The 27,747-nt window shown below is 38.9% G+C and overlaps 1 protein-coding gene across 1 annotated transcript; it reads left to right on the forward strand.

Annotated features, from left to right (window-relative positions):
- The first annotated feature begins 1,465 nt into the window (after positions 1–1,465).
- Positions 1,466–27,145, forward strand: CLDN1 (claudin 1). The gene is made up of 4 exons (XM_077487546.1): positions 1,466–1,886; positions 22,512–22,676; positions 23,403–23,487; positions 24,079–27,145. The coding sequence occupies exons 1-4, from the start codon at positions 1,664–1,666 to the stop codon at positions 24,245–24,247; spliced, it is 642 nt and encodes a 213-aa protein (XP_077343672.1). The 5' UTR covers positions 1,466–1,663; the 3' UTR covers positions 24,248–27,145.
- Positions 27,146–27,747: the final 602 nt, after the last annotated feature.

The following is a 27,747-nucleotide window of genomic DNA, read 5'->3' on the forward strand; positions in this document are numbered from 1 at the left end:
TTTACAGATGCTCTCCATCCAATCTGACGGCACTTGAGCTATTTTGCAAAGAAGAATGGGATCAAATTTCACGCTCTAGATGTGCAAAGCTGGTAGAGACATACCCAAAAAGACGTGCAGCTGTAATTGCAGTGAAAGGTGTTTCTACAAAGTATTGACTCGGGGGGTTGAATACAAATCCACACCACAATTTACAGATATTTATTTGTAAATAAAATTGAAAACCATTCATATAAAATCCCAATAAAAAACATTTACGTTTTTGGTTGTAATATGAGAAAATGTGGAAAATTCCAAGGGGTGTGAATACTTTTTCAAGGGTACACATACACAATTTATTAAATTTTTTTATGATGATTATGATGATGAAGGGTAACAACTAAAAGTGCTCATGCACACGGACGTTTTAAAAAACTGGCTGCAAAGCTAGCTCCGATGCCTGGAAAAATTGTTGTTAAAAACATGATTTTTACCGCGTTTTGCATTGGCGTTTTTGCGCGTTTTTGCGCGTTTTTTAGCGTTAGCGTTAAGTAGCGTTTTTTAAGAAACACATCTCTTGGCTATAGCACTCAGAAAACAAAGAAAATATGTTGCGCGTTTATGCGCGTGTTTGCGCGTTTTCCCGCGATTCACGTTTTTACAGCTCTAGCTCCACGTCACGGAACGCACTGGTCCTGGGTTTTTTTTACAGCTTAAAAACGCCTATGCCATTTGCAGCTCAAAAACGCCTAGGTGGGCATGAAGCCATAGACTAACATGGACAGCCGTTTTTAAGCTGCAAAAAAAGCTCAAAAAAGTGGCTGTAAAAACGTCCGTGTGCATGAGGCCTAAAGATTTTATACTTGCAGTTCAGAAACTTAAGCAAAGTCAAGTAGAGCTTGAGCAGCATACTTACTGATTATAAAAATGTTCTATAATAACTAAGATGATTTCAATTCCAGGGTAATCTACCAAATATAATAATCGTCTTTATTTTTTAACATATCTGTTTCAAATTCACCCAATGTCTGTAACATCTTCTTCCAGTTTGATATGGCTACTTGTCAGTTTTTGGTCAATGTGTCTGATTCCCTTCTAATGTACAGTTATATTTGAATCCCTGTTAACTGTGGTTGCTTCTAAAAACAACAAAAGAAAACTTGTGCCCAAATGACTGGTATTTATGTAAAAGAAACCAAAGCGATGGTTGCCTGATTCATCTATTTTTCCATGTTATTGTTTACTCTATTTACACTTTTTTTTATATTATTCTTGTCTATGTGCGGAGAACACCTGGCTTTGCAAATATCTATTATGGATGAGAATTGAGAACCAAAACAATGACTTCAGGGCTGAAATCTACTTAGCCACTAACCTAAATCAGACTAGAAAAAACATGTTGTTTCAGGAGCAGTGGTGGGAGGTTGTGAAGAAGAAATGTGTAAGAGGAGTGATTACCCAGCTAATCCTATGTTATTCTAAGGAACACCACTAGGAGAACATCTGATGGGAGTTTAAATAAGGCTGATAGTCATCACAGTTCATTTAGGTGTCTGACTAACCAGCTACTCATCCACTTTTCTTATACTTAGTTTACAGACTAGTTTCAGCCTTATTATTAGATATTTATTAGAGCAGAACTACTGTATCTTGAAGCAGTAGCTCTATATCCCTGTTGTAGAAGATGGCCAATTCAGGCTTACAGCTTTTAGGATTTGCCTTGGCTTGTATAGGATGGATTGGCTTTATAGTGGCTGTAGCTATTCCCCAATGGAAGATGTCTTCGTTTGCCGGAGATGCCATCATCACAGCACAGATCACCTATGAAGGCTTGTGGATGTCCTGTGTCATGCAGAGTACAGGACAGATGCAGTGCAAATCCTATGACTCTCTTCTCAAATTAGGCAGTAAGTATCACTTTTATCACTTTGTTTTTACACTTTTTTGTATACCTTTATAATCATTTTACTAGACGAGTTCCAATACTTTCAACACACGCATACTAAAACTATATCTATCCATCTATCTATCTATCTATCTATCTATCTATCTATCTATCTATCTATCTATCCACCTATCCATCTATCTCTATCTATCTATCTATCCATCTATCCATCTATCTCTATCTATCTATCTATCTATGCATCTATCTCTATCTATATCTATCTACCTATCTATCCACCTATCTATCCATCTATCCACCTATCTATCCACCTATCTATCCATCTATCCGTCTATCTATCCATCTATCCGTCTATCTATCCGTCTATCTATCTATCTATCTATCTATCTATCTATCTATCTATCTATCTATCTATCTATCTATCTATCTATCTATCTATCCATCTATCCACCTATCTATCCACCTATCTATCCATCTATCCGTCTATCTATCCATCTATCCGTCTATCTATCAGTCTACCTATCTATCTATCTATCTATCTATCTATCTATCTATCTATCTATCTATCTATCTATCTATCTATCTATCTATCTATCTATCTATCTATCTATCTATCCATCCATCTATCCCTATCTATCTCTATCTATCCATCTATCTATCTATCTATCTATCTATCTATCTATCTATCTATCTATATGCCATATGTTTTTATATTTTAAATTGCCAATGACAATGAGATGTTATATAAACAAGTTTTAGTATTTTCCCTCCCTTACTGTACCTGTAGAAAAGCAGAACATATTATATGAAATGTTACTGGGCTGTACTGGCATACAGTAAATAATTATGGCAATATGCCAAACCATAGAATAAAACAGAAGAATATTTGTCCAATATAGTTGGTTTTGTTTCATTTACACATTGGAACTTGTGTTTGGAACTTTAAATACAAGCCTACCAACTACACAATGCCAATCCTGACCTTTTGGGCTTTATTTGTTAAGTGCAAGAAAACCAGGACAGTAACCGATGGCAACCAACCAGCAAATCATTCACTGTACATTTATTTTTATATGATGACATATATTTATTTATTTTTTTCCCATGTATTGCTATGCATCATTTTTTCTTTTCACCAAGTAAGCAAAAATTACCCCATGTAAAGTCATGCAGTAGTTGGAGAGTTACAGATAACTTGACATTGGTCAGTTTACTAATGGAATCATTTGATGTTTTTTAATGCACAGTAAATTGTTTCTCTAGTAGATTTATGTAAAATAAATGAGATATTTCCGGTACTAACAATTGTTTCCCTTTCCAAGTTTTCTACAAGAAGTTAATATCCTAAGTCTTCCTTAGGATTTAAACCTGGCTGACTTGGCAAAGCTTTTTTTGGCTACAAGATCATCACTCATGATGAGCTGATAAATCTGAAACAATTGCAGCAATGACTAAACGTGCACCATCTTGTAATGCCAAAATTGCTGTAATTGTATCATAGCTGATACAGACTTGTTCAGACGATACAGGCGATGTTCTTTCATGTAACATGCTCGATGGTTCACCTTTTTTTTTGCCTTTATCAATTTATTGCGTTTAGTGGTGACATTAAAAACAGCACTTCCTGTCTAGCCATTTGCTAAAAGTTGGATAGTTTTCTGATAATGAACTCCTTGGTGCTAACATTTTAAAAATTGAAGTGTCAAGTCAAAGCTTTTTTTGTCAATAAGGATTGGACTTAGTCTGGAAAGATTAGAACCTTTGTTTTTTTAAGATATCCAAGGCTCCATTAAAATGATTTTTTTAGTGACAGTAAGTGAGAGAAAATCTCTCCATTACAACCACCCTGGATAAGAGTAAAAGCTCAGTAATCCCACGTACACACGATCGGAATTTTGGTCGGAAAAATCACTGATGGTTTTCCCAACGGAATTTCGATGGGATTTCGCTCAAGCATGCGGTAAAGACCGTCAAGAACGCGGTGACTTACAACACATATGACGCGACTAGAAAAAGGAAGTTCAATAGCCAGTAGCCAATAGCTTCCGTCTCGTAGTTAAATCTGAGCATGCGTGAGTTTTTGCGCGTCAGAATTGTATACACACAATCGGAATTTCTGATAGAAACTTTTTCCGTTGGGAAAAATTGAGAACCTGCTCTCAATCTTTTGCTGACGGAAATTCGGCCAGCAAAATCCCGATGGAGCATACACACAGTCGCATTTTCCGACGAAAAGCTCTCATTGGTCTTTTGCTGGCCGAAAATTCAGACCGTGTGTATAAGGCTTGTAAACCTAATTTTGGCTGGGCATACACATTAAAGTTAATAGCTACAGAAACCTATTTGGTCAAATAGCACAATTCCCAACAAATATAACCTTAGCATTTTTGGTGATGAAAGTTATACTTTTTGAAATGGCTGTACTGATCCTCCTGAAAAGTAAACACATCATTCCTATGGGAAGGTTGTGCTTGTACGAATCAATGATTAAGGGAACATTCTGAAGCAGAGTTGTTAAAAATGTCCATTACTGTTTGGTGACAGTTAACTGGAAGTTCAGAGTTTTCTGCACTTCAAACCATTCTGTGTAGAACCATATCAATCTTTGTTACAGCAGTTCACCTGGGAGGCGAGGAGAATGAAAAAGGCCAGCTCATTTTATTTTATTTGACATTGTTAAGTGTATCCACAAATTGCCAGGATTTAAGAATATCTTTATAATTTGTTCTGATTCTGTAGCATACATTTTCATATATGTCCCTATGCAGTGATCTATTATATCAGATATTCTGATTCGATACCCTTCAAATTCATATATATCTTCATCTACAGTAATCTATCACACAAGACATGCCAGTGCAAAAGAAATGAATGTGATTTATCACATTCATCTACAACAGGACACCTCTTTGTAGCAGCGTTACTTGCATCTCCCCATTCTGCCAGTTTCTGGGCCAGGAATAAGAGATATCTGAAAGGCACATACCGTATTTGCCGGCGTATAAGACGACCTTTTACACTTAAAAAAACTGAGCAAAAAGGAGGGGTCGACTTATACGCCGGGTCCGCTGCTGGGATGCCTTCTGGCTGTCCGGTAATACTGTATGTAGCTTCGGCTACATACAGTATATACCACTGAACCAATCCCAGTGAGCGATGTATTCAAATGAATACAGAGCCTGCTCGGATTGGAGCAGCAATCTCTGCCAATCCGAGCAGGCTACACACAGTAGCCTGCTCCGATTGGCTTTGAGAGTGAGGCGCGGGCTGATGATGTAACAGCCTCCGCCAATCCCAGCAGGCTTTGTATTCATTAATAGAATACATTGCTCGCCGTGATTGGCTCCAGCACCAGAAGGAAGAAGGAAATGGCTCCAGCAAGAACGAAGAAGAAGAGGGATATGAAGCGTCGGAAGCCTCGGAATCGGGGGTCGTCTTAAACGGTGAGTACGGGCAAAACATTTTAACTGTGCAGGTTTTTAGGGGGTCGTCTTATATGCCGGGCCGTCTTATACGCCGGCAAATACGGTACTCTCTAGGTGGATACTGGTATTTTATCTCATTTATTTAGATTAATTGCTACAGAGCTTAGTAAATGAGGCAAAGCTTTGCTTTAAAAAAAAAATACTAAATTCCGTGCAAAAAAAATAAAAAACAATTTTTGCCTGCACATGATTGGAAGATGGAAATCAGCAGAGCTTCCCCTCATTTACTAAGTTCTGGAGCAACTGCACTTTGTAAAGTGCAGGTGCTCTTGCAAATTACATAGTTTATTTACCTTTACTAAATCAACCTCTATGAGTCAAGATCCCACTATTGCATGTAAAACGTTTTCTAACATCATCCCTCTGTGTTTCTATACAGGCATCTCCTCATCCTATGCTCACTTAAAGTGATATTAAAGGTTTGGCTTTTAATAAAAAAACAAAAAACAAACATGTTATACTTACCTGCTCTGTGCAGTGGCTTTGCATAGAGCAGCTCTGATCCTCTTCTTCTCAAGTCCCCAGACAGAACTCCTGGCTCCTCCCCCTTGACCAGTGCCCCCAATAGCAAGCCACATGCAATGGGGCATTGTTGCATGGTTGCTCCTGAGCCTTGCTCTATGCATCCATAGGACACATAGCGCCTCCCCCATTCTCTCCTCATTAGCTCACTGGCTGTTATTGACAGCAGTGGGAGCCAATGGCGCCCACTGCTGTCTCAGCCAATTAGGAGGGGGAGTCCTGGGACAGCCAAGGCTCCCGTGCACATCGCTGGATTGAGAGAAGGCTCTAGTGAGTATTAGGGGGGATGTGGTGGGAGTAGCACACATAACGTTTTTTACCTTCATGCATTGAATGCATGAAGGTAAAAAACCTTCAGCCTTTACAACCACTTTAACAAACATGCTTCCATGAGAAGACAATTTACACTTAACAATGTTGTCACTGGCTGTAACACTATGGCAATGAAGTTTAATTAGCTTATAGTTTGCCTTCTCTGGTACATCCTTCCCCCCTTAAGGGCCGGTTCACACAGCGGGCGATGCGAGGCGACACGACTCGCCTCGCCTCGCTCCCGCAAGTCGCCCTCGTTCTGTACAATGGAACCGTTCTGAGAGGAGCGACTCGAGTCGCTCTGACTCAGAAAAAAGGTTCCTGTACTACTTCTGGGCGACTTCGGGGGCGACTTGCATTGACTTCTATACAGAAGTCCTCTGCAAGTCGCCGCTGAGGTCGCCGCAGGTCGCGGCGAGGCAAGTCGGAGACGCCTCGCCGCGCCTGCAGTGTGAACCGGCCCTAATCAACTTTTTTTTTTATTGTGTACCTTATTTTAGACCCAGTAATTTCATCATTGTGTCTCTGTGCTTCTCTTAAAGAGGAAGTAAAGTCTTCCTTTTTAATTGTACCTACAGGTAAGCCTATAATAAGACTAACCTGTAGGTACTGTAAATATCTCCTAAACGTGCACTATTTAGGAGATATTTACTGTATACGTTGCCACCGACATCATCGGCGCATGTGCACTGAAGGAACAGCCTGCTTGTGCCATTTTTTCAGGGCCTGTGATGTGGCCGGCAGCTCGGTGCGCATGCGTGGGAGTGACGTAATCGCGGATCTGGACAGTTGTAGCACCAGGGCCCCGAGGAACCTGGAAGCAACTACAGGGAAACATCTCGGCTCTGTCAGCAGTGTGGCGATGCCGATCCAGGGCATCGTTTTAAGGTAAGTATTATGCGATTGTCTTGCAGGTTTTTATTTTATTTTAAGGTTTACAACATCTTTAACAATGCAGGCATAACATGGCTGGTGGGAAGCTCTGTACATAGATTCCTGAAAACAGCACACAGCCCTAAGTAATGCTCATATGTGATTCTGAGCTTCTATATGTAAAGGAACTGAAATCTAATGAATGAATGGGGTAGGCTAGGAACTGGCAGGAGAAGAAAAGGGCTAGATTATGATGGACATCCTAAAGCCAGGAATTGAGGCAGGTTCTATCCGATTTGCTGAAGCTTCTAATGCACACTGTGAGACACTAACAGTATGCAGTAAAATCAGAGTAAGCAATTTTAGTAACAGAGAGGAGTCCGTCCGTATAACTGTGCAAGAACGAAGGCCAGGGTGGAGTTCAGCCTAACCCTTTCTATTGCATTTCCTCAACAGATGAAAAAGGTAGAGAAATGCAGCATCGTGTACATTTGAACAGTTTAACAAACACTTATTTCCTAAGTGTCAGCAGCCTGTTTTGTCTGGTTTATAATTGTAATACATTTTACTCATAGTGTTTTCCTTTTACCTAATTCGTGTTGCAACACATTGCAATGCGCTGTTTGTCTCAAGTGCATGCCAAAACATCACATTAGTGTGAATTGTAATAGCACATAGTTCATGTGTTCAGAGTGCATCGACTAATGCAACCCAATGCAAGCGGTGTGAATAAAAGCCATAACCTGCTGCCTAACACATATGTGCAGAGGCAAAACGGTGGGTAATAATGCCCATATGTGGCATATATGTGTCACTGGGCGGCATATGTTTCTGTGCTGTGCATGCTCCCACACAGAGAATGAGCTGTTAAAGACAGCTCTTGGTCACCACTAAGGGTCGGGACCAGCTCCTGATCATGTGGTCACTGTCGTGGTCAAAAACAATGGTCACATGATCACTGATCCTTCCTGTCCCCTGGGCGGTCCTGACCTTTTAAAAGGATGTAAGATGAACAGGAAGGGGTTAAAGTATATTCAAACCCTGACAATGAACTTCTTTTATTTTCTAGTTTTTGGTTTCTTAAATATATCTTTGGAAGCATTTTATTATATCTGTTTTATAACTGCAAAAAAAAAGCTGATCTTATCATAAATTCAGAGCTGTCCTGTGAAGACGTCCTATCTTTTTTTTAGGACCCCTTTCACACTGAACCGCCTAGGGTGTCTGCAACGGTGAAGCTTGACCGTTGTTTTAGTGGCGCTATTTGGCCGCTGGCGGGGCGGTTTTAACCCCCCACTAGCAGCTGAAAAGGGGTTAAATCTGTCTGCAAAACGCAGCGTTTTGCCGGCGGTATCGCAGCAATGCCCCATTGATTTCATTGGGGAGCAGCAGTGGAGGAGTGGTGAGTTCACCACTCCAAAGAAGCTGCTGGCAGGACTTTTTGTGATGCCCTGCCAGCTCACCGCTCCAGTGTGAAAGCCCGAGTGAATGGAGCCGCTTCTTGCAGGCGCTATGCAGGCACCTGAAAAACGCCCGCAGTGTGAAAGGGGTCTTAGAGAACTCCTAGTTCTTCTCTTGAAATATGTTAGCTTTTATGTTGTAGAGATCTGAAAGTAGATGTGGTTGAGTAGTTTAGCAAAAGACAGCTGGGTGGGGCTGACACCACTCAGTGCACACAAAAAAATGCTGTGTATTGTCAGCTCACAACAGGGCTTACTAAACTCAAGCAGACTTCTGTAGTCATTCTTAGCCCATTCAATATGTTTTTGTAAAAATAACCTCTACCTCTAAAGTTAAAATATAGCCTGTTCAAAGTCATAGCCTCAAATTAGACATTTTTGTGTAACCTCTCCCTGGTGGATGGAGTGAGTAAGAGCTAGACCGGTACATTATTATTGTACTGGATTTTTAAAGTGACAACAGCTTGCGCAGCACTTTACAAGTTGTACATTTAAGTATGCTTACAGTGCCCTCAAACCCAATACGTATTTCAATTAGAAAGTCAAGAAGATGGCCCACTTTCTTCTGCCTCCTGTGCCTCTCTATTGGTCAGTACGGTCACCCTTCACTGTGATATGCAAAGATTAAGGTGCAGAAGTAGGGTGGGGCAGCCAAAGCTCCATCCACCTTAGACTAAGTTGGTATTTTCCCAATAGACCACTGCAGGTTTTTGGACTTCCAGGTAGTGGGGGGGGGTACAGACCTAAAAGTTGTGAGAATCGTATGAGAGCATAATGATTGGTAACAGCACTAGAAAATGAAGTCAGATTGATAATTATATTTAATATTTTTAACAGTTTGTCATTTTAAAACAGCATCCTCCTTTTTAATTGGAGCATTCGCCATACATTCATTACAGGTCATTCTCCCTGGTGCATGCAATTTAAATTACAGTGAATGATTCACCTGTAGTGAATGTTTACCAAAAATGCCATTCTACACTTATATATATATATATATATAGTTACATAGTTAGTAAGGCTAAATAAAGACACCAGTTCATCCTGAGTGAGTGAATAGACGACTTGTATACCACTATCTATACAGACTGAATCACCTCAGGGTGCTTTTCTTGCCACTGGTGTCCATCCACAGCTATTTCTGCAGTCATTTAACCTGTAGAGTCCTGATACACTTACAACATTGACATACAACATGCACATATTATGGCCAATTTTTTTGGATAGGGCCTAATTAACCTACCTGCATGTCTTTGGAGTCTGGGAGGAAACTGGAGGCACAGGGAGAACATGCAAACTACAGGCAGATAGTGTTGTGGTTGGGATTTGAACCAGCAACCCTATTTCTGCTAGGTGAAAGTGCTAACCACTACACCACTGTGTGCCTCTGTCTACAATTGTCCCTATCCCTGTACATTGCACACTCAAATTGGTCCCTACCCTCAAGGAGCCCATGATCCAACATCCCCATTCATATACTAGGGTCAATTTTGGACAGAAGCCAATTAACCTACCTGCATGTCTTTGGAGTGTGGGAGGAAACTAGAGGAAACCCACGCAGGCACAGGGAGAATGTGCAATTGCCAGGCAGGTAGTGTTGTGGTGTGGTGGGAATTTGAACCAGTGACACTTCTTACTGCTAGGTGAGAGTGCTAACCACTACACCACTGCCCACCCAACATACATTCATATGTATGTGGTCTAATATTTACTCATGTAAACCAAGGCAAAGTAGGGGATTATATATGTCTGTGCTTTTTCCCTCTCTTGAGAAGGAAGTGAATTTCTGCATTCAGGCATCAAGGAACAGACATGATTATTCATGTTGAGACTTTGCTTCACAATCTAATAAAGAGTCCTCACCTAGCTTTCTTATCTTTTTTCGTTATTTTTTTTTTCTTTCCTTTTTACCAAGCAAACTGCTAAACAAGAATTATTATAGCCAGCACAGAAGCTGTGGGGCAATTATAAAGCACATGGCAATAAAAGTGTCAAACTGAACCACTCTCACATGTATAATGATTTTATTGAAATGGTTATTAAACTTTAACTGTGCTCTGTTAGGAAACAATTGTCAGGTCTCTTTTATCCATAAAATAAAAAGATTTGCAGCCTGAGACTTGAAAGCTGGGTTGAGTCAGGATTGCTGATTTTGTGATCTACGTGCAGCATTAGCAGTTTAATAATGGTTAGTTCCCATCCTTGTCTACCTAGGTGAGGATCTGGGCAATGCTAAACACGTCTTTTTTCATAGATTGAAACTGACTCCTAGACAAGATCAGACCCGTCAAAACAGTCACCCTGGAGAGCTGCATATTTTCAACAAAGTAGCTCTCCTCCCAAACATAAAAGACAAGAATTAACAAAACCGTCAGCTTTTCCAGTAGAACATTCCTCCCCCAACATGCCAAATTAACCTCTTCAACACTAGCTGCTATGTGTAAAACCCATGTGATAGGAAATTGCATCTTTTAAAAATTCTAGATTTTTCTACCAGTTCTTTGCAAAAAGTTATTATTTTAACAATACGTTTCAAGAAATAAAAAGGGAGTCATTCTATGAGTCGTTCTAGTTTTCTTAAAGCTGGACTCTGAAAATGACACCAAAAAAAAGCCCCTTGTGGTGCCCAAGTCTGCACTGCGAGTGCTTTTTAAAGTGGTTGTAAACCCTCGCAGACAACTTCATCTGTTCAGATAGTAGATAACACAGGCAGCTAATCGCTGCCTGTGAAAGAGTACTTACTGCTGTATTTCCAATAAAAATTGTCTTTTTATTGTAGATGACATCATGCGCGATTGCGCAGTATGATCTTTCATTAACGGGCATGTAAAGTGTGCCGTTTGTGTATTCCCTGCATGTTGGGAAATTACTGTGAACGAGCTTCCCCTCTGAATGGCACAGAGGAGAAGTCTCGAGATGCTGCACTGATTCTCTGCTTCCTGATACTCCCGGCGCTACGGCGCATGCGCGAGATTTCAGAGTAAGGGTGGAATTGACTACATAACAGATTCAGTAAACAGCTCTAAAAATGGCACGGCCAATACCCGGAAATGAAGAGAAGACAAACACCCTAAATAAGGTATTTACAGACCTCATTTAGGGGCGATTTCAATAGATTATCCCTTGTAGTGAGCTACCAAATGATTAATTTGAAAAAAAAAAAAAAGAAAATCGGCCCGGGATTTACTTCCTCTTTAAGTCTTGGGGTAGAGGAATAAGCTGTGATACAGGCATACCCCACTTTTAAGTACACAATGGTGTTTATTTACTATTTTGATGGATAGTGCAAAATCAGGCTCACTTCTGCATATAAACCAATGAGCTTCCAGGTTTTATTACCAAAGCTTAACTGAACAAGCTGGGGTTAGAAGCTCATTGGTTTCTATGCAGAAGTGAGCCTGATTTTGCACTTTCCAGCTTTAGTAAATAAACCCCATTGTGTACTTAAAAGTGGGGTTTGCCTGTACTTAGTTTATTCCTTGCTCCAGCAGGCTTTCTTTATGCTGTGCATTCAGTTCCCCAAGGAAAGCCTCTTCTCTAAGGCACTCTAGCGGGTAGTTGCACCCTGACATCATCATGTACAACGCAAGGCCTGCATTGTATGTGAGGAACTGCCCACAACCCAAAACAATGGAGAGATGAAGAGAGTATCAGAGACTGCAAGAGCGAGGAATAGTGTAAGTATTACACCTTATTCCTCAGTCTACTCCCTAAACTTAACAAGCATTTGACTTTTGAGAAGGGCTGGGGGCACTGCAACAGTGTTTTTTGTGTAATTCTTAGAGTTTATCCATAAAGTGTATGGAAACCCAAGGATAAAAATGTAATACATTGCAGCTTACCAATCCTTAGATATTGTGCCTGCATTCAATTTCTTTGTTCAGGCTTTTTTTTTCTATTTATTTGCATCTGGTGATCCAGCCAATAGCACACTTCCTGTCTTAGGGTGGCTACGCTCACTACTTTACTGTCTCTTTGCTGGACCAGCATAGACACCCTTTGACAGCAGCAGTGTCAAGCTGTGAAAAGGTAATATTAGATGGAATAATAGATGTGTGTGGACCTTACATAAGTGATGAACAAATTAAATCCAAACACCAACTAACACTTGTTAGGTAGCTACAGCAACTGCTTTAATTTTCCTTTTGGATTTTACATAAACAAATAAAAGCAGACCATTGTGAGCACCCATAGCAGTGTCAAATGGTTTGTCTCTTTTGCTGGACAGCTTGGTCTGTTAAAGGAAGTTGAAAGATAACAAACTTACTGGCAGGACCAACAGATTTGTGGACATGTTAATGCTAGTGACAGACTGCCAGTGCAGTATATTCGTCTTTGTTTTTTGTTTTTTTTTGCCAAGATTTCCATTTTAAAGACCAGGTTCAGCCCAATCTTTTGAGTTTGAGATTAGCATTTAATTTCAGAAGTTTATTGCTGCTTGTGTCTCTCCACTGTGTATAGTTTCCCTCACATTTTGCCTTGAGTACAGGATGTCACAGGGAGTGGAAGTAATTTGAAATCTCAAAACTGAGGACAAGGACAGCAAGAGACATCAAAAGGTTAGAAACTCCATAGCTGTCTGTGTCTTCCTATCTTCCCAGTTTCCCATTTCTTGGTAAATGAAGAAGTTACTGTTACAGTACATTAGGAAACCAAGTCCAAAGGATCTATTTTAAGAATATTTCTCAAATGTTAAATATAAAGATTTGACACATATACTCCTCGGTAGAACATACAGTATTTAGGATTTATCTATTTTTACACATACAGTAGTTTACGTAGGTAGTCATTTTCCAAGCCTTTCCCAAGTAAGTGGATCATCATGCTGATCACCTTTTCATGTCAACAGGATTAAAATTACTAACAGAAATAACTACTTCCGCTAGATGATTTTACCTATTTGAAGTCAGTGAAGAAGCAATGAGATGAGACTAGAGGTGGTCATAAAACGTAATTAAGGAGGAAAACATACTGGACATCCTACAGTCTGAAGATATGAAAAGTATATGCATTTCTCTAGAGAATGTATATATGATGGTAATAAACAGTACTTTAAATTCAAATTTAAATCAGGGATTCAAAGACATAGTAGGCAGATATGATAATTGCAGAGGATTTGAAGTAATATATATTCAATTACCTAGAACCATTGGGAAGATTCTGTCATAACTGGTTCACAGAGCAGGCACCGATATTATATTGCTTGGTTTTGGTATTTCGTAAGACTTCTTCATCAAGATATCAGTGATTATATCCATTTTTTGGGGGGGGTTGATAAGACAAAAATGTTCTGTTGACAAAAAAAAATCACACTTCACCTACCACTAGAATATGCTTGCAAAGAAAATATGCTGTGGGACTGAAATGACTGCACACATTCAATTATTTACTCGGCCAACTAAATATTTGATTGATCTGTGAGTATTAGTGAACTTGTAAAAAGTACTCCAAAGGAAGATCAATTAAAAGTCATCTACTGAATGCAGATTGTACATTGGTGCCTCAACCATGAAGCCAATGCTGGGAGCATGGAATTCCTACCTCTAGATGAGCTCTAGTCACTCAAGTGGAGTATAGTTATCCCGTAACACCAAAGCAATCCAAGCTCATCAACATCATCAGCCTAAAAAGAAAGTACTTTACTTCCATATTAGGTGATATACATATAAGGATGTACAGTACAACGTTGTTGTTCCTTATTAGGGCAGTGATGGCACCTGGGGGTAAATATGCCCTTCAGGTCTATTATAGTACTTGTGACACTTTTCCACTTAGGACAATCACACAATAGGTAGTCAGTGGCTTGTTGAAACTAGTTTTATTTAGCAAGCAGCAAAATGTGTTACTGTAATTGGAGACCTTTATGGAAATCATATCTTATAAATGCTATCACTACTGGTGTTTTGCAAAGAATTACTGTACAGCAAAATGGATCTGCTCACACAGTTGTGATACTGCCAAAGCAACTTCCAACAAGGCCTGTGCTTGCAATCACAGTGGAAAAAATAACACAACAATCCAGTGCACTTCAATTTACATTGTTGTCAATCAAGCCCTGATGAAGTGGTAGCTCTTGGAACCCTAAAACACATTGGCTACTTTTTAGATTGCCCCCCTGCTTTTTATTGGAATAAAGTTTTATCTGGGCCTTTTAGCAGGGGTGTGATGCTTCAATTTCAATTAAAAATGTTCTTATAATACACTACAATACACTACGGTCAAGCATAGAAATTGCCTGCCCAGGAACCAGATCAATTTATCAATATCAATACTTTAGGATAGCAGTACCAGTTAGAAAACCCTACAGGTCCAGTGCTATTTTTCCACTTTCCTCAAATTTTCTACTTTGGACTCACACACAAAAAGTAGTCAGTGGCTTGTTTTCTTCTTCTTTTTTTTTTTTTTAGTAAGAAACACAATGTTAAATGTATTACTGTATTGGAGATCTTTTAGAAAACCCTATTTTATAAAATGTGTCACTGCTCCTGTTTTACAAAACCATACTGAACATTTTCACATGGTTGTGAAGCAGTTACACAGAAGTAGTCTCTGTTGATTAATTTGTGAATAGGAGGAGTGTAGGTATTTTTAACCATTAACTGTTGGTTTGCATGCCAAAAATGTCAAGCCAAAATGATTGGAGAGACAACTTAGCATTAGAGGCGAAAAACTGGTTGGATTCATCTAAAAGCAAGTAGGCAGTGGCTATGCTGCATATTGCCCTGTTTTAGTATGATTTGAAAATGTGCTGTCATGTTTGTGTGAAAGGCCATGCAGCACTTGCCTAGGGTCAACTTTTTGGAAAATATGTATGTAGTAATAATAATAGTGTAGGACTGTAAATATAAAACTTTCAAATGCACGTGACACTGTATAAGTGCAATATATAAAGAATAAATACAAATATTGACAATAAACCCCTTTTGATGTGTCCTGTTGTAATTGTGAAAATACAACAATCAACAATGCATATACTATTGCGATGAATAAGTGTCCAAGTAAGCACAGTAAAATAAAGTGCAACAATGTTCAAATAATCTGCAGAATGCAAACACATACACCAGAAATTAAGTTTTAGCTGTGATCTAGGTCTACAGGCACATTCACTCTGCCAGCGGTTGACAGCACTGTACTCTATAAATACATCATGGTGAGTTGGTAGGTCATGGGACAGGATGCATGACTTATGACTCATAACCAGACACCCTGTTGATCCGTGTTAACTCATGATTTGGTATCTTGGAGGGTCAATGACTTGTATAACCATATAACTATATATTTCTATACAAATACATAATTTACTAACCACTCCCACCCCCCTTTCTATTGGTATGTTGAACCATATATAAGCTATAACACACCTAATAAAGGCAGACATTTTACAAAAGCATAACTTGTTGCTCATTTCATGGTGTCTCCAGATATCTGATGGTGCTGTTGGTGTACCTAATAGATGGGTGGTCCTCTAGAATACCTACTATTTCCTTTCATGCTCCATTTACTGTATGTAGAGAGGACATTGACACAGCCTGCTTTCCTCTATGGGCAGTCAAATGTAATCTATAGCTTTATAGCTGATAGGATCAGATCGGATGTTAGTGGGTGTAAACAGACACATGTCAATTCAATGAACTAACTGCATACAGTAATGTCCCCACCCAAAAACCAACCTGCGTTGATGCATTTCAACACTCCTGGCTTGCTCACAAGGAAAGGGAAACTTTCCCTATCACTGTGAACAAGCCAGGAGTGGGGAAGTTCATCATGGAAGGTTGGCTTTCGGGTAGGGACATTGCTGTCTTAACTTAATATTAAAAAATACTGATAGAAAATTTAGGTGGAGTGTGGCTGAGGTTCTTTCATGTAACATTCATCACCTACATATGCCATCTATGTGTATGTACACTCTTTATGCACTAAATCAGTGTGTTTTAAGTAATTTTAATAAGGTTTGTCTACCATTTAAGGGTATGCACCACCTTTCCCATTGGAATAAACTCTGAAGGTTTTTCTGACGAAATTCCAATGGAATACTGCTGAAACTGTCTTGTGCAGGGGTGGACTGATCATTCAACCACTCGGGCACTGCCCGAGGGCCCCAGGCCACTAGGGTGCCTCATCAGGGTTACCAGCCAGTAAAACCAGGGACAGTATGTAAAAATCCGTTTTTTTTATATCTGTCTCTGAAATATCCCTTACTGACATCCTTTTGGTCTAAAAATCCTGAGATTATAGCTGCCCCACCTCTCCAGTACTTTCTCAACCAATAGAAACATGTCTGTGTATACTGTGTGAACATGTATGTGTATACTGTGTGATTGTATACTGTGTGGCCCCATAATCTCTGATTGCCTGGGGGCCCCATAATCTCCTATTGCCCAGGAGCCCCATGAGTTGTTAGTCCGTTCCTGGTCTTGCGTACACATGATCACACCAAATTCCGACCGTCAAAAATGCGATGACATACAACGCGTATGACGGGACTAGTAAAAGGAAGTTCAATAGCCAGTAGCCAATAGCTTCGGTCTTGTACTTGCTTCAGAGCATGCAATGTTTTTTGGTACGTCGGAACAGCATACAGACGAGCGGTTTTCCTGATAGGAATTGGTTCCGTCAGAAAAATTTAGAACATGTTCTCTTTCTAGGTCCATCAGAATTAGGTCTGTAAGTCAACGTAAAAAGTCCCGTGGGGCATAAACCCGATCGGAATATACAATGAAAAGCTCCCATCTGACTTTTTCTGTCAGACATTCCGCTCGTGTGTACACGGCATAAAGGATTTAAGTTGTGGTTCATACACAAAGGTGAGCTTTAGCCTTTTAGTGAGAAATTACACTGGGGGTCATTAGCATCTTTATGGGATGTGGCATTGGACCAAAGTTCAGTTTTTTGCAGATTCCACTACGTATATTGTGCAATATGCAAACTATTACAATGTTCCCCTAATTTGCATAGAAAAAACTTGGACCAAAGCAGCATTTAACTTTTGTGTGGATTCACTTATATATTTTGCATTCTGTGGGTTATTGGAAAACTGTACTTAACTGATGCACTTGATTGTAAACTGTACTTAACTGATGCACTTAATTGTACTGTCCTAAGTTTGGACACTTATTCATCACAATATTATATATTTTTTAAATGTTCACAATTATGCCAGGACCTCTTTATTCATTGGCTCTGTGTTGTAGTTTTGTGGTTTTATATTTGAAATAGTTGGAAAGTTTTATGTATATATAGTTCTGAATTATTATATTAGCTAGATAAGATATTCATTTTGGTGCTGGATACTTAGGTATTTTGTTTGTTAGTAGTGAAGAAGAGTTCTTGTAGTCTTTTTATTTTTGTAGGAAAATATCTTTGGTACTCTCATAATGGAGAACTAGGATGGAAGGTTAAACTTTGTGTGCAACAAAACATTGGCCAAAATTAGTACAGCATCTAGTTTGAGTGCTGATATCTCATATTTTGTAATTTATCTGCCAACCAAGGAAAACCTCAGGCACCAAAAAAGATTTTGAAAAAGGTTAGATCCCAGCTTAAATTTTCATGTGCATTGGCTGCTGATTACTGGAATGTATTCACGCCTGTTTATACAGGCAATTGATTAGCCTTAAAGCAGTATTAAAATGACAAATACAAAAAACATAAAACATGGCTTTTTCCCTTTGTTTTCATCTGGTGTCCTGTCAGTCATTTTCAACTTCCTTTAAGCTGTCCGGCTGGCTTAGAGGGATTAGAGGCTTGAGACAGACCATTTACCACTGACAGGAGTCAGTGGTTAGCTTTTATTTATTAATGTCAAACTTCTATCCGAAAAGGGGAAAAAAAAACTGTAACTGCTAAAAGTTGGATGTAGGTTTTAATTGTTTACAAAGATGGAACTACCCTCTTCACAGACTGACAATGCTGCTGTCCAAAGGTTTCTCTGTTGCTCCTCCATCCAGAGTGGAGATACCCCATGACAGAAATTGTGTCACTGGCTGGATCACCAGGTGAAAATAAAGGAAAAAAAGCCCATCACTTTGAGCTAAAAAAGAAATTGAGAAAAATGCTGTTGGCTAAAAACGTTATCGATGTTCCGAAATCACTGTGTTTGTGATAACATTACATAACTGAGCCAAGCAATGTACAGTTTTGTAAGACATCTAGTTTGAATAACCGTAGTTATGGTTCATAACTTGTACGTACACCAATCAAGTCACCCAAAACAAGCCAAAAAAGTGACATTTAAGGGAAGTTGAATTAATTATTATTTGTCTCATCTAACAAGATGGATTGTTAACTACTAACATTTAAACAGTACCAATACTACTTTGGTTTGTGTCTTGGCTATCAGTATGTGCTTTCCAGAAAAAGAATAAGAAGTAAGAATTTTGCTCATATGCTTATGTTTTCAACATTTTTGGCAACAAAATGGTATAAAATTTGCCACAAATATGTACGCATTAAACATGATTGGGTGTGATTTCATACAGGGCAACTCTTTGAAACAGAGTTATTTGGATGAACTTACAAAGAAAACAACGTCAGGTTTTAACCTGTCTTTAAGTGAAACACATGCTGCTTTTCAAGTTGGGACTTAGCAGAGAATTTTAGACAGGAAGGCTTTTAAAGATGTTATTACATGGTCACCAAATCTGGGATCAGTAGAAGAATAACAAGAGCAGTTTTCTGCAAAATAATAGCATGGGATCCAAACACAATGAAGTGATAATCACAAACATAATTGAATCAGCAAATGTAGATATAAAACATGGCAACACCACTTAAAAATCTAATTCACCCTTCTCCATCAAAAATTTACAGTCAGTATAAAGATTATAATTTGTAATACATGACAGGGTTTCTTAGTGGGAATATGTGAAGTTTTCTAGCCATTATTCTTCTCTTTCTATGGCATACAGGAATAACGTTATGAATTAAGTTTGACATTATTTATTGCTCTGCTGTATAGTTTCATATTCATTATACAAATGGGAAATAGACCAGGATGTGCAACCTATATCAAATAAGATGCGGCTTGCAAATGAGAGTTTATACATCAGGCAATATCATGTGTTCAAGCACTAGGGGCAACTTTCAAAGCTTTGTTTGCTTATTAAGCAAACGTTAAAAGTTAATGGGAATCTTTCACCAATAAAGAGCTTTGGGCACTTGGCAATTCATTAAGTTGACAAACTAACATTTTTGCTGAGTTTATTATTGTACGATTGATATTAAAAAATTCCCTCTGGTTAGCAGCAGCATTGAATCTCCATGTTCCAATGTAGAGTAGTGATTGCCTAAATACACGCATGTAGATTTATACAATTCTTGAAGATTCATACAATTCATTAAGCGTGATGACCTTAACTTCTGTATTGCTTGGATCTCTGCAGTTTTGATGGCTCTACATGCAACTTTCAGGCTTGTGCTATGTTGTAAATGTGAAACGCATTTATATAATAAGGACCTGCAGCTGCTGTCCACAAGGTGCTAAAACCTCAAAAATATCAAACAAAAATCAATACAGCACTTACAGTTATGATATATTAGTGATAAACAACAAATCATTGTCAATATATAACAGTCTCTTGCAACATGCTAAGGTACTCCAAATAAGTAGAAAATGCCGAAGTGCTTCATATGAAATTGCTGTCCCATGTACCACACTCCCGTCTTGTGTACCCACTCACCAGAAACGTTGGACCCTGCAGTCTGGGGGGGGGGGAGGGGGGGGGGTCAAACATGCTGTGATCTGGTGTTGGTAGGGTAGAACTCTAGGATGCCTCAGCAGGATCTCCAAACATAAGGAGTCTTTGGGGTGACCAAAAAATCTACTGCTCAATAAAAAACAAATAGAGGCTGATAGTGAAGTACTGTTCAAATTCAGATTTATTGCACAATCATGAGTGTTACGAGATTTCTGATAATAACAAGCATAGGACAGAGAATGAGCTCATTCAGGTTCGCTGCAGATCGGGTGTGCGTTCCACGGAGGGCGGAAGTGGCGTCAGTGGCGTCAGTGGATGGAAAACTGGAAATGCGCTAATGCGTTTTGCCCCTCCTCTAGGGCATCCTTGATGAGGAATAGCAAAATACATTGATGCATTTCTGGTTTTCCAACCACTGACGCCACTTCCACCTTTCGTGGAATGCATGCCGGTCTGCGGTGAAACCAGGTGAGCTCATTCTCTGTCCCATGCCTGTTATTATCAGAAATCGAGTAACATAGTAATCAAGTAAAACTCATGATTGCGCAATACATCTGACAATTTGACACTTTTTTGTTGTTGTTTATCATTAATATATCACAACTGTAAGTGCTGTATTGATTTTTGTTCAAAAATGTTTATTGCCTATTTTCTTTTTCATTAGTCCCAACTCTATTTAGCTTTATGCAGAAATTGGGGGTACTTAATAGGGACGGGTGAACGGTTTGGCCGAACTTTGATTGTTCAGACGTTTGGCGAACAACGAACATTATGCGGTGTTCGCGGCAAATTCAAAAGCCGCAAACCCCCATTAAAGTCTATAGGGCGCTAACTTAAAAAATCAAAAGTGCTCAATTTAAAGGATTATATGCAAGTTATTGTCATAAGTAGGCAGGCAGAGATTTAACAGAAGGTTCAGGCAAGCCGGGTCGGGATACAGGAAACTGGTACAGATCGGGTAAACAGGCTCTAGCTGAAAAGACCACTCAGCAAAGTGTGCATGTCACTGGCAGGTTTAAATAGGCAGTCTGGTGCCAATGCAGGCACGTACGTGCTCGCCGGGTCGTGCCTGTGCGCACTCATGCATGTGCCAGTACATGTCCTTTCTTGTGCATCTCTTGGAATGTCCACACCTGTGCACTACTGCGTGCTTGTTAACCGGGTTTCTTTTACAGCCTCCTGTCACTCTCTCGTACCCCTCTTTTCCTGTGGACTGACAGGTTGTGTGCTCAGATAAGGGTCTGGTATGGATTTTGGGGGACCCCATGCCATATTTTTCTTTTAATTTGCCACAGAGTTCCCCTTAATTTCCATACCAGACCTGAAGGGCCTGGTATGGATTTTGGGGGAACCCCCACGCAACCATTTTTAAAATGTGTGGTTCGGGGTTCCCCTTAATATTTATACCAGACCCAAAAGGCCCTTGTAATGGACTGGGGGGGGGGGACCCATGCTGTTTTTTTCAATGAGTTTTATCTATATTGCCGAGACCCGACAATTCATTACAACCGCAAACAGTTTTAAAACTGCGCCACTTTACAGGCATGCTATGGACACACCCCAGGCACGATATTTAAAGGAATCTTTCATTTTTATTGTTTCACTTTAAAAATCACTACCTGAAGGGCCTGGTACGCAATTTTTTTTTTACATTTTGGTTCAGGGTTCCCCTTAATATTCATACTAGACCCAAAGGGCCTTGTAATGGACTGGGGGAATCCCATGCCATTTTTTCAATGACTTTTATCTGTATCGCCGGGACCGACAATTCATTATAGCTGCAAGTACTTTTAAATTACTTTTTTTCCTTTAGAAATGTCATTTTGTGCAGGGACTGTTCTAAACATGGAAAAAATGCACCACTTTACAGGCATACTATAGACATTATTTTTTCACTTTAAGCATTAAAGCATTATTAACATCACTCCTCCTGAAAAAACAGCCACTTTTAAAACTTTTTTTTGCATTGATACATATCCCCTGGTGCAAGACCCAGGTCCTCAAACACTTTTTATGACATTAACTTGCATATAAGCCTTTAAAATTAGCACTTTTGATTTTTCATGTTCGAGTCCCATAGACTTTAATGGTGTTCGTCCAAATGTTTTGCCTGTTCACAAGTTCTGGTGCGAACCGAACCGGAGGGGGTGTTCGGCTCATCCTTAGTACTTAAGTTGTAATGCCTCGTGACCAGTGTTTGGGAACCAGTTTGTTAGCATTCTTTATATAATGCATAACAAATGAAGATATCATTTGTAATATTCTCTTTCTCTTTTACTAGGCACTATGCAGGCTACCCGGGCATTGATGATCTGTGGAATTATTTTGGGCTTCTTTGCAGCTTGTATTGCTGCAGTGGGAATGAAATGCTTAACTTGCCTTCAAGATGATGAGGTGAAGAAAGCCAGGGTTGGAATCGTTGGTGGTATTCTTTTCATTATTGCTGGTATGTATAACTTATTTGGTGCCCCATAGAGATGGGTGTTTGTTCACTAAATTCATATACAGTATTACAATATAATTTCCAGCAAACACAAATAATGAAATAGGTTTAAATATATACATTTAGAGGTGACCCTGGGATTGGCATTCACACACAGACCTTTTCAAAATAACACAGTGGGACACTTGCTACCTGATAATTCATGCAATTTCTATTTTGAGCATCTTGTGATCTTCCATGGCGTGGAACAATTGAGCTTAATTCTTCCACTAAAGGTAGTTTCCAATCTTGTTGACTGTCCAATCTAGCAGCTATAGTATTTAAGATTGGCAGATACCAGTCTTAAGGCCTTCATATCCATAAATGTTACCTAATCCAGCTTATTTCTTTATTTTATGGGCACTATTAGATTGCACCAAACATCCTGGGCTGAACAATGTCTGGGGAAATAGGAATCAAACGTGCTGTACAGTATATCTTCAGTCAATGACTGAATTGTTTCAGTCAAGATAAATTAGTGCCAAAAGAGTCTAGACACACACTTCCACACTTGCATTGATATAAAATGTTCACTTAGGGAATCTGAACATGTACAAAATATTTCAAAATGCTGGTGCCTCTGCGTATGACTGTTCTATGTTGTCTAAGGCTAGAAATGCTGATAGTGATTTATTGATCTGAGGTCAGTTTTTATTTAGTCTTAATTGCTTATGGAATTTTTCTTTCTAGGGTTATGTGTTCTTATTGCAACAGCATGGTATGGAAACCAAATTGCCAGGGAATTCTACAATGCATTTACCCCAACCAACTCCAAGTAAGTATAGCAAGTGTACTTTATAGTTTTTCTCATTTAGATTTCAATACAGTTAGTAAATACTCCTATCATGAGGCAGTATATATGCTAAGATATTGTGGGGAAACCCAATTAGCTTTAAACCCAGTGCTGTATGTGACTCTATCCCAGGCACGTGTGAAATGGGTCTCCCCAGCTTTAGGAACAGTATCTCTCCTTGCTTGTTCTGGGTCCATTCATACAACATCCTATGAACTGACAGCAATGGCACTCTAAAATACGTTTTCTCATACTCTAAAATACATGTTACATATCCATCATTACCCAGTTGGGATCCTCTCTCTCCTTAGATGGAGTAGCCGGGTGGGTTGTGTAAGAACATATAGCACAATAAAGTCTATGGCGGGATCCTATCTTGGAGTGCAGATGTCATTGTTGCCTTTGCCACACATTAGGCTTTACGATTCACTTGGCAGCTCTACACTTCTTGTACAGTATATGGCATTGAAGGAATGGCATCAAACATTATATAGAAAAAGTATCCAAAACCTTGGACCTTCTTTTGCAATGCCACTGAATATTACATAATAAATGTTCCTCTTTCTCTTACAGATATGAATTTGGTCCTGCTTTATTTATTGGCTGGGCTGGTGCTGCAATGGCAATCTTAGGAGGGGCCTTGTTGTGCTGCTCCTGTCCTAAAAGGGAAACTTCGTACCCACCACCCAGAGGCTACCACAAAAATGCACCTTCAGCACCTGCAGGAAAAGACTACGTGTAATTCACTCCACTGAGGCTTGAAACTCTTCTTTCCCTATGCCACTTTGAATATAACCCTCAAATGACCAATTTTTCAGTGAACTTGAACTGGTCCAAAATGTATATTCATACAGATGCAGGACAGTTAAATTGCTGCAGGTTGGAAATATGTTACAATACTCAATTTCACCTTTTATTAACATTATACAACATACTGCAGCAAATAGAAAATACTGCATATAATGCATAGACAATCAAAGGTCCCCTAGTAATGATAAAAAAAATATTAATGCAAAGACATCTAAAAGGCTGTTAAACCATTTTTAGATTATTAATATTCGGAGTACCAAGCAGTAATTACCATACTATTACACAGGTTTATAAGTATTAAGGACTTTTTTAGATACTGGAATCTCAAAGACAAGGTTGCATATTAAGGAGTTAGTGGTTTTGCAGTACATTTTTTTATAGTTAAACACAGTTATGTAGCTATTTATATCACTTAATGAAATGCTGTATAATTTGTCGACATCATTTCCTGAACTAAAGCCAGTGAGCCACAATAGAAGCGTTCTTTTAGTTGTTCAAATGTAAAACAGAAGCTAGATTTTGAAAGAATTTGTATTCTAATTAAAATATTGTTTTACTTAAAGAACATTGAAAAGCCTTGTAAAATGCAGCTAAAGTCCAAAACACTTGACCGTCTTTTCAAAACGAAGAATGTAAAGCTGAATGTGACTTTGGTTAAACCATCCCTGTTATGAGGAGACCTTTTACAGTACCTATCACTATATACAATATAAGAAAGGATGAAAGGAATGAAGAATGTTGGCTCACAAACAGAATAGGCCAAGTCACTACCGTGTAATTACAATAAATACGAAACCAAATTTCTTTCAAATTTTGTTATGCAAAATGTTTGTTAACTGTATTAATGATAAGAGATAAGGTACAAGGAAACAAGATTGGCTACAAGTTCTCAGTTTAAAGCAGGCTACCCTAGGACATGCTGAATATTGTTTGTCTTACCAATAATTCACATATTATAATGCCAACCAATCTGTCTCTGTCAGTATCTTTTTTGGGGGGTGGGAAAAAAGGTTAAAGTTAGGGCACTGATGATGATATTCTAGTCAATGATAATGGCAGTGTTTGAGACGAGAAAATGTCACCAGAAGCGCCACACATGCTGGTAATCTATATTTTAAACAAAATTTTAAACAAATAAATCAACTACACCGCCACCTGGAAAAAAATAACATACTTTCTGTTAAAGAAGAATTTCAATACTTGTTATGACACCCATGTCACTGATCTTTGCCATCTTTAGGGGCTACTGATGCCAAAGAATCTTTCCATCAAACACATTTTTTGGGTGTGTTGTATACATTATATGGTTCCATCAGCCACCCCCTACAAAACAGATCTCCAAACTACAGCCCTCCAGCTGTTGAGGAACTACACATCCCATGAGGCATTGTAAAAATCTGACATTCACAGACATGACTAAGCATGATGGGAATTGTAATTCCCGAACAACTGGAGGGCCATAGTTTGGCCCCTGCCCTACACCATTAGTGATTAAGAGGCCAGAGGATGAAACAGCATTACCCAGTAGGGAGTCAAGCACCTGGAAGTGGGATCTTGGTTAGTTATCTACTATAGAATACTCTATGTGCTCTTTATATATTATAAACAATTTGAATCCTGTATGTTGTGTACATTAGTATGGCTCCTTCTACTCAAGATAAAATGCTTTATACCCACCCATGTACCCTTGTTTGTTTATAGGGTAATTTAAACCATATCACGGCCATTACAGAAGATCATTTAAATATATATTGTAATATTTGTCAAGTATATGAATACACTGAGTTCATTTTTTATTAGAATGTATATTTAGGAGAGTTAGTATTTTGAGCTTAAGGGGAGCATTTTCTTGGTATGATCTTGATATCTTTGAAGCTTTTGCAAAGCTGAAAGTATCAAGATATTTCATTTTAAAATGTGGTTTAAAGTGTAACTCCACTTTTGTGACAAATGTTATACTGTTAAGCAGGGCAATAAATTATAGCTATTGTCCAAAGCCTGTTAAGGCTTTAGAAGTATTCATTGACTGGAAACATAATTTCATTGAGGTTGATTTACAAAAGGTGAGCAGCACAGAAACCTCAGCTGATTTGTGTTTGCATAAAAACCCACCCCCTTTTCTGCAGCACATATGTATTACAAGGGCAGCAAGCGGTTAAGTTAACCTAAACCTAAACCAACTTTTGGGTCTCTGTTCCAGCATCCATTCAGTGTTCCACTGAGGGTGTAAGCCAGGTTAGGAGTCGGCCTTGCCTCCATGTAATTCATTGAAAAAATAGAGAGTACAAGCCCAGCATGTAGTAAGCGATAGCAGTCTTAGCCTAACTCCCTCCAGGCAATGCCTCTGACATGTTTCACCTCACCCCAGTGCTTAGTCATGGAGGTTATGAGTCAATGACCTCCATGACTAAGCCCCATGTGTGGGGCGAAACTTGTTGGGGATGTGGCCTGGATGGAGTTAAGCTAAGACTGCTATCACTTATTACATGCTAGGCTTATATGGTGTGCCATGGCTGAGATTTTTCTCTATTTGTTCTGTGAAGAGGTTAAGTGAACACAGCTCAATTACTATGCTGTGTGAGCATACACTTTACAAACTAGGCATACTTTATTATTTTGGTATATCGCCCCTGGTGTTTCTACAAATCTAATTACCATTAAGCACAATTGATAATTTAACTGCCCGAGCTTAAAATATTGTATTAGCCAGAAAAGATGGATTTACATTATATTTGATATGATAGTAAAGCAGATATTATAATTGTTCTTGTGATAACCTTTTTTTTTCAATACATTTTTTTTTACGATAATAAAATACTATATGTCTTTATATACTGCTGTGTATCTTACATTGTAAATTCACACATACATGAATACATTAGCTGCTGCAACACTGATACTTTCAGTTTAATGTCTACACAAAATCAATATTTATACAAGCACACACAAATAATACATTTCGGGTTCATTTTAAACACCAAACTTGTACTACCTTTGTGTTGGCTTTAACTGTTTTTTGTAAATCCCAAATGATAAATTGTATTTAAGAAATATAAAGAAAACTTGCATGAAAAAGCATATATCATTTAAAAAGAACTCAGGTATGATAAAGTAGAAAAATATACATCATACCTCTACTTTGTAAATTACATTAGATGACCCCCCCCCCCCCCCTTCCCCCAACAACCCTGACCAAACTTGTTTGTCTGGACCAAACCTGGCCATCAATCTGCTCACTCTCCTACTGCCTGTTGTTTGCACTGGCCATCTGCCTGGACTTTAGCTGGCCTTTTGGAATGAATGGCCTTTCCTGAACAAAAAACACTTAAACTGATAGAAATTTGTTTGTTGGAGAAAAAGGAATTATCCTACTCCTTCGAATTTTCTTGTCACTGCATTCAAAAATGAACATCAATTTGATCCCACTAACAA

The sequence above is a fragment of the Lithobates pipiens genome, unplaced genomic scaffold (genome assembly GCF_037356315.1).
Source record: "Lithobates pipiens isolate NorthernLeopardFrog02 unplaced genomic scaffold, aLitPip1_a1.2 Scaffold_18, whole genome shotgun sequence".
NCBI lineage: Eukaryota > Metazoa > Chordata > Amphibia > Anura > Ranidae > Lithobates > Lithobates pipiens.